General features: G+C 38.9%; 1 protein-coding gene across 2 annotated transcripts; it reads left to right on the top strand.

Annotated features, from left to right (window-relative positions):
• Nucleotides 1–3,528: 3,528 nt before the first annotated feature.
• On the top strand, nucleotides 3,529–4,844 carry LOC134204828 (nuclear envelope phosphatase-regulatory subunit 1 homolog). 2 transcript variants are annotated; one of them, XM_062679620.1, is made up of 5 exons: nucleotides 3,529–3,743; nucleotides 3,798–3,881; nucleotides 3,937–4,071; nucleotides 4,129–4,276; nucleotides 4,499–4,844. In XM_062679620.1, exons 1-5 carry the CDS (start codon nucleotides 3,716–3,718, stop codon nucleotides 4,551–4,553), a joined length of 450 nt encoding a protein of 149 aa, XP_062535604.1. In that variant the 5' UTR covers nucleotides 3,529–3,715; the 3' UTR covers nucleotides 4,554–4,844. The 2 variants fall into 2 exon arrangements, with proteins under 2 accessions (XP_062535604.1, XP_062535605.1); XM_062679621.1 differs by having other exon boundaries at nucleotides 3,530–3,743; nucleotides 3,798–3,869.
• The last annotated feature ends 3,613 nt before the right edge of the window (nucleotides 4,845–8,457 follow it).

Raw genomic sequence — 8,457 nt, 5'->3', positions numbered from 1 at the left:
CTGCCACAAAGTAAAAGAAAAACAAAAACACGGCAGCCGCAGCAGCAGCCACGATCAAGCAGACGACAGTCAGCGCATGATTTTATTATTTTCTCTCCCCACAATTAATGTTTCTGTACGCTCATTTCACGACGTATGACCGTTTTTTTTGTGGTAAATGATTATTTCTTTACTCCTTGCTCATTTTAGAGACTAGAACTAATAAATTAGTACCAACGGCTAGCATTCTTTCTAGGCTTTGCGCCACAGGCAATTAAACTCGGTTCTGTTTTGTTTGCGCTGCGCACGAACCGAAACAAAAAATCTGCTGACTGTACCGACGGCTCGACTCTCACGCAGCAGCAGGGAGGAACATACAAACAGTTTGCCTCATCGGTAAAAAAAATGTCGCAATGAGGCGTACATTTTTTTTGGAAAACTGTTTCGGTTTGTGCGGTGCGTGAAATTTGACCGGATAAAATGTAAACATTCGCATAATCACAGTGTTTTACTGTACATTTCCCGACACTGCACACGATCATAAATTAAAACAAAATTCAAAATTTATTTTTATTTTATCGGTTCTAATCGAATATTTTTATTTAAATTTTAATCGAAATAAACGTAAAACGCTACAATAAGAACAGTGGAAGAGTGAAATAGATAACTAGTGGCACGCAGCGCTGATCTGCGCCACCTTAGTAAAGTCTAGCTCCTTGATCTTCAAGCCCAAACATAGAACATCCACAAATCCACTCAAACTTATAAGTAAGATAGAATGAACCGTAACATTCTAAGGGTCTGTCTCATTTGGAGAGTTAAACTCAAAAGTGACAGTTCAAAAATAAAAACAATCACCCGGTCATAATAATGGCTGGTGCTACCCAGCAATTCCAATAGGACATCGATGGAAAATAATTCGATATCTGTCAAAAGTAAGCTTGCTCTGCGAGCAGGGTTATTTGATAATTATTGAAATGTCACTTTTAAGTTTAATTTCGGTTTAATTCTCCAAATGATACAGACCCTATAAGAAACTCGGCTACAGTCCATTAGCAATACGTTAGTATTTATTGTAACCATATATCGTACTGTATTCACACTGTAAAACAGTTATCCAATTTTGATACTAAATTTTCAAACAATAAATATACCATTGAATTTATTGCTTACGGTAGAATATATTAAACATGTATTGTTTGTTCAATAAGCTCTATGATTTATTTTTATACGAGCAATATCAAAAGTTTATGCAGCAGCAGTGTTGCGCATTCGAGGTTGCCGGTTGATTATTTTGTCAGGGATCAGATTTCGCGACATTGTGTAAAGTCAAGACAAAATTTTCAAAACGACTTATCTGCTTTTGTAAACAAAGATTCAAACGACGATTTGACGAATCTGATAGCTCTCCCACGAAAACTAACACAATCAATAGGTAGCTGAATGTTTCCGCTACATGTTGATGGTGTGGGTTTGGGTGGGAGAGCTATCAGATTCGTCAAATCGTCGTTTGAATCTTTGTTTACAAAAGCAGTTAAGTCATTTTGAAAATTTTGTCTTGAAGTAGTGTCTTTAGTTCATATTGTCGGCGTAGCACCAAGTTAGAATTCGGAAGTCGGGACTTCCGAACCGAACTTTCATCCGAAGTTTTATCTGTCAAACTACAGTCGCGATTCGCTGGTTGGGCCACGACCTCGGCCCAACTAACGAATTCGGTTTTTTAGTTGGGCCAACTGACAGCCATTTGAGCACGTGTATTTCGACTTGAACATCACAAATGATGTCCAGTGATGCCCAATCCCGTTTTCCGTGTTAACATTGAACTTTGACGTACGGTTGCTTTTTAGTTGGGCCATGGCCCAACCAGCGGAGGCCCAATTAAAAAGTGACCCAAGTATTAAAATCCCAACCAGCGAATCCCGACTGTAGCTGATGCGTTGTTTAGCGCACTACTTCCGAAGTTGGGAAAGTCTGTATCTGGAGAAAAATCCAACTTCGGTATAAAAAGCGGTATAAATTATAGATAGTAGAATCTATAGATGAGCGAAAGCATGGCTGAGTTGATTTTTTGCCCGTGCACACGCGCATATGACGTCCCAGCCCTTAACGTTTCCATTGAAATCGTGACGTCATGCTCGTTTGGAGACACGTTTGACAGTTCGTTTGGCGACAGAGGATTTATCTTCGCTCATCTATATATTCCACTATCTATAGTATAAATTGGTTCCGGATATAGATAGTAGAATCTATAGATGAGCGAAAGCATGGCTGAGTTGATTGTTTTGCCCGTGCACACGCGCATATGACGTCCCAGCCCTTAACGTTTCCATTGAAATCGTGACGTCATGTTCGTTTGGAGACACGTTTGACAGTTCGTTTGGCGACAGAGGATTTATCTTCGCTCATCTATATATTCCACTATCTATAGTTCCGGATAGATCTGGATCCCAGGGGGAGAAGGCGTAGCACTGAATCCCTACCCCGACATGTGCGACATCTGGATTTGGTTCTAAACTGTAAACAACAGTGTTAATTCTCTAGCACCTTTTGGTTATGGCAGGTTATGGCGAGGCAATTTTTTATGCACACTTTTGTTTTCGATATTTTATCAAAATTAAACACTCAATCATGCAGCAATATAAAGATGTGGTATGCTTGAGATAACTGCTTGATTATAGGGACTCGAAAAAGAATTTATTTGCAGTAACTAACCGAATATAAAAATGTTCGCATTAACGATTGCGCCCTAACACCGGTTCTAAGCTTCGATGCAGAGTACACGAGCTTTGTTAGCCAGTGACAGGCGTATGAGGCCCTTGCTGGATCCGGATAGATTGTCGACAATATAATATACACGGTAAAAAATATACACGTCAATGCGAACTGTTCTGCATTTGAATATGCACTACTTTGGAATCAAATCAATATCAATAGCTGAGCTCGTCACATTCAAACACCACCACTTCCATTTGACGTGCACAATGTTTTGATTATAAAACAACAAAATAAAAAAATAGAATTACCTCAGCTTAGATTTGAATAACATACCTTTGCTTGAAAGTCCTTCGTCTTACCATGACTCCATCTCACACTTCAAAGTACCTCTTGAAATAAGCAGAACAGATGAAAGAACTGTCATCTATTTTTAGAACAACACCAATATCGCTCCACTCTTAAATCAATAGCATTGAACCTGTGAATTCAATAGCATAGCACTTCCAATTCTAGTGGAGCCATTATTGGTGCTGATCGAAGTGCTAATCATTTCAACATCCAGTGAGTGGCACTTTGATCAACACTGTTGATGTTATGGAATTGTCTGCATTCAACACACTTGTGAAAGGTGTGACACTACTTCAAAATCAAAGGAATATCATTTTCAATAATGGTGATTTTAAAGTTGATCATTCAATAGATGGAACAGTTAAATTGAGCGTGTTGATTTTTTACCGTGTAATCATATAATATGTTTTGTACCGTATACGGTATTTTAATAGTGTATGTCAAGTGCTTGGCTTTGATGCTGAAGGGCTTTGAAATGACATTTGCTTGATGTGATGATGTGAGTGTTGTGTCAACTTTGCAGGAGAGTTTGCATAAAATTCTTCCAAAATTTTGAAATTTTCGGACTCAAGATGAGTTTATCTGTTGTGTAAATTATAAATCGACTCAAAACACAATAAATTGAAATTTCAAGCTGTAGTTTAATTTAATAAGTGAAATTTATTTTGGTAATATGTCTCTAGAACCCTCGGCTTGTGAAGGTAAGCGTTCGCGTTCTGTTTGTTCTCAGAAAACTAACAACTTGATCCTTCTAGACTTGAAGGCCTTTGAAAGACGCCTCACGGAAGTTATAGCAGCATTACAGCCCTCTACATTGCGATGGAGAAGTATAAAGCTCGGTACATCACTTGATTGCTGCAACGTTCCCTAACCTGGATGCTATTTCTCTTGCAGTTCTACTATGCACCATGTCGCTGATTACGTTCGTCGGCGCGTTCTACTGGTTGACTGATCCTCGTACCTCGATTGTTCCGTTGATGGACTCGCTTTGGAATCATCCCGTGTTCACATTCTCTACTGCAATCCTTCGTGAGTTAGGCCTGCTTTCATTTAAATACCAGAACCAAATCTTATTCTCTTTTTCAGTCCTACTTTTTGTATTTGGCATCCACAAGCTAGTGATGGCTCCGCAAATCATCACATCACGAACTCGAAGCGTTTTGGCGGAGTTTAACATGTCCTGCGACGAAACCGGCAAACTAATCCTGCGCCCTCGACCAACGAACAATTCGCGGTATATGGATATGAGCTAAAGAAAAGTCAAAGACCGAGCTCCTCTTCTCTCATAGCTTTTAAATTAAGTTGAAAGTTTTGTTTTTACCTTACTTGCATTTACCCTGAACTGAATCTTCCTTCCTCGCTTCCACGGTCCTGCAAACATTTCAAAAGCAAATCCTCACCCTACCTTTTAAGTTATGTTCCCCCTTTCTCTTTTGGCACATGTGCACTTTCGTAGATATACCAACGGTAGCGGTGGCTCCGCCCGTAGCCCGAAGAAGACAAAGCGATAGCGCGTGGGTTGGCCAAGTCCTGTCAAGGCATGTGTGACTATAGACGCGGAGGAAGCAGGGTTGATACAAACGCCAAATGACACAAACGATGCTCTTTTTTATTCTCCTGTCAGTAAGGGAGCCCTATTGTAAATAGTTCATCGGAAATAGTTTTACTTGTATTGCTCATCGTTTTGCGGGTTGAGATAAACTTTAATATTAACAATTGAAGATTTTGATTTTCGTGTTTTATAAAATGTAGTTGGTTTTGGAGGATTGTGGAAAATAAAGACTTTTGTTGAAAAAAGTTAACCAACTTATTTGGATGATTGAAAATGCCATGACGCATTTCATTTTAGGGAAAACATAACGGGAGGGAAAAAAATAAGCATAAATATAAGAAATAAATAAGTGGTTTGATTTTCGGTTTGAATATTTCTAGACCAACATTTGAAAAAGGCGTAACAGCCGAAATTGATTCTTTCTGATTCTTCTTCCACATATATAGCTATATACGCAGACGAAGAATCAGAAGGAATTCATTTTGGCTGTTACACCCTTTTCAAATGTTGGTCTAGATTTATCGTAATAAGTTACCTACTTTTGTAACATTGGGGTCGAAGATCAAGCGCTGTTGTTGCCTCCGATGCACTTTTCGAATTAGATCTTCCGAATGCTGTTTTCAAACATTCTAAACAATTTAACTTGAAAAATGTTTGCCAAACATTGAATGGTGACTTTATAGTTATTTTAATAGTTATTTAATTAGCTCATAGCGATGGACAAACCGCCCCAACACATGGCAGACTGGCGGTGTTTCTTCAAACACAGCAGTTTATTCCTTCTAAGTTCTTCTCATATAATAAAATTATAGATGACAATTTGTTAACATGTTTGTAATTGTATGAAAGATTACCAGATGATGTTCTTTAAGCTCATATTAATACTTAAACTATTTCGTTTATTTATTTATTTCTCAAACTAAGGCCGGAGCAAATAAATATCTTCTCCATTCAACTCGTCTGCACGTCTCCAGGGTCCGCAAATTGTCTTCTACCTGATAGATTCACCTTGCTGCGCACCTCGCTTTTTTGTGCCCGTCGGATCGTTGTTGAGAACCATTCTCACCGGATTATTGTCCGACATTATGGCTACCTGCCCGGCCCACCGCAATTTTCCGATTTCCGCGTTGTGAACGATGTCTCCCAACATTGCAACTCGTTGTTCATTCGCCTCCTCCATGTACCGTCCGTCATCTGCACCAAGTCTCGTGTTCCTACCAGTATAATGATCGTTTTGCAGATAGTCAGTTTGATACGGCGGCGAACTCTATTCGATCGGAGCGTTTTGCGGAATCCAAAGTATATACGATTTCCTGCCATGATGCGTCTCCGAATTTCTCTGCTAAGGAGTGTATCGAAAATAAGTTATCCACTTTTAAAGTTTTACTACTCAGAAGCTCATGAAGATATTGGTTTATTTTACCCTGCAATCGATGTATTCATATGTTAAGATTCAAATCAGAATTTGTTTGTTTGTTAAAAATTTGTTGCTTCCGATGTATCGCAAATTGAAAGTGATATTGAAATTCGAGTTTTGGACACATGGCTCCGTAAGAAGGGCATCGAGATGGATATTTTGATCAAGCGTTTCGCTATCCACCCCTAAAGTTAAAAATTCATGGTCAACAAGCTTGGGGAATACCACACGTTCGCTAACCTGTCGAAAAAGGAATAAAATCAAAGTCAAGGGACCGGAATTTGGACCACAAAGTAATCATGTTATAAAACTAGGCAATTTTATGCCGATTTGTGACCAGGAAGAGAAATGCTCGCATAAATGTTGGAATAGTGCAATATTTATTCAGTATTAAATTTTTTCATAAAACTTAACAAACAGAATTAACATATATTGGTAGACAATTTTTAATAAATTTTTAAAATGCATCCGATTTTATTCGAATAAAATGATGTGGATAACTTATTTTCGATACAGTCCTTAGTATCATTATCGGAGGTCCTCAGTGAGCCCAAGTACACGAATTCTTCAACCACCTCGATTTCGTCCCTACCGATGCAAACTCGTGGTGGGTGTATTACATTGTCCTCTTTTAAGACATTTTCTATCATGTACTTCGTCTTTCATGTGTTGATAACTAGTCCAATACGTTTAGCTTCCCTTTTCAGTTTGATGTAGGCTTCCTCCATCTTCTCAAAGCTCTTCTTCTTATTCTTCTTATTCTTATTTTTCTTCTCACTCTTCTTCTTCTTCTTCTTCTTGGCATTACATCGTCCACTGGATCATTGCCGCCTCGCTACTTAGTGTTCATTCATGGTTTTGCTTTATAGCCGCGAATCTTACCGCTAGGCTTCTTATCAAAGTTACTGTGTGGCCCTAAATGGCCGGGACGAAGTTATGACAGCGACTCTCCGTGGATGCGTGTGCTTGTCTTCAACATCTAAACTTGTCTTCAACATCATGGTTCTAATACCTGAACAATGATTCAGAGTGTGGGTTCCCAAACTGTGGGTCGCAAAAGATAAAACGTGATTCATACTTTCGTTGGATATTTAGAGAACAACAAATTTACGAAGCCAATGCCCTTCTTTTGTTTGTCAAATACAATAACAATTTCTTCTGAAAAACATTTCAAATCTTACTCAAATGCAATCCAAAACTAAGGGGTGTTACACTTCATTACTAATAAGATTTAAGAACAACCTAATAGAGATAAGAAAATCCATGCTAATCCAAATCAAATCCAATGCAAATTCAATCCAAATGTAATTTAAATCCAATCTAAATCAAATCCAATCCAAATCATAATAAATTCGAGCTTCCGAATAGCTTTGTAAAATCCGACAAAAAATACGACAACCTTATTAATTTTTCAAATTCCAAGGTATCTGCTCCTACAGGTAATCCCGCTATGGATACTAAGTCAGTACATTCCAAGATAAATTTCCAGATAATATATTTGGCTTTCCGAACAGTACAGCATTTAATATTTCTCCATTTCTCTCAGATTTCGTTATATCATAGCTAATGTACGTCGCCAAGTGGCTTCATGAAATCTAAATTTGTTTTAATCAAAATCAATGGTCGCAGGGCTTTGAAATTCTCTAGATCGTAAACCATTTTCCGTTGGTCTTCCATACGCATCTTGTAGTTTCACAAACTACAATACATTTTTTCGGCCACCTTTCAGATACGCCTTATAGTTTTCTAAACCTCAAACCATTTCCACCGATCATCCAGACGCGCATTGTAATTTTGCAAACCACAAACCAATTTCTTACGGTCTTCCAGGCGAGGCTTTGATGTTCTTCAAACCACAATTCATTTTTCATGCGGTCTTTAAGACGCGCCACCACAAACCATTTTTGACGGTCTTCGAGACGCGTCTTGTGATTTTTCGAACCACAAACCATTTTCCGACGGTCTTCGAGACGCGTCTTGTGATTTAGCAAACCACAAACCATTTTCCGACGGTCTTCGAGACGCGTCTTGTAATTTTGCAAACCACAAACCATTTTCGACGGTTTTCGAGACGCGTCTTGTGATTTAGCAAACCACAAACCATTTTCCGACGGTCTTCGAGAAACGTCTTGTGATTTAGCAAACCACAAACCATTTTCCGTCGGATTTCGAGACGCGTCTTGTGATTTTGCAAACCACAAACCATTTTCCGACGGTCTTCGAGACGCGTCTTGTGATTTTGCAAACCACAAACCATTTTCCGACGGTCTTCGAGACGCGTCTTGTGATTTAGCAAACCACAAACCATTTTCGACGGTCTTCGAGACGCGTCTTGTGATTTTCCGAACCACAAACCATTTTCCGACGGTCTTCGAGACGCGTCTTGTGATTTAGCAAACCACAAACCATTTTCCGACGGTTTTCGAGACGCGTCTTGTGATTTAGC

Source organism: Armigeres subalbatus, unplaced genomic scaffold (genome assembly GCF_024139115.2).
Source record: "Armigeres subalbatus isolate Guangzhou_Male unplaced genomic scaffold, GZ_Asu_2 Contig930, whole genome shotgun sequence".
In the NCBI taxonomy this organism is placed as follows: Eukaryota; Metazoa; Arthropoda; class Insecta; order Diptera; family Culicidae; genus Armigeres; species Armigeres subalbatus.
This window is presented reverse-complemented; position numbering and strand designations above follow the sequence as displayed.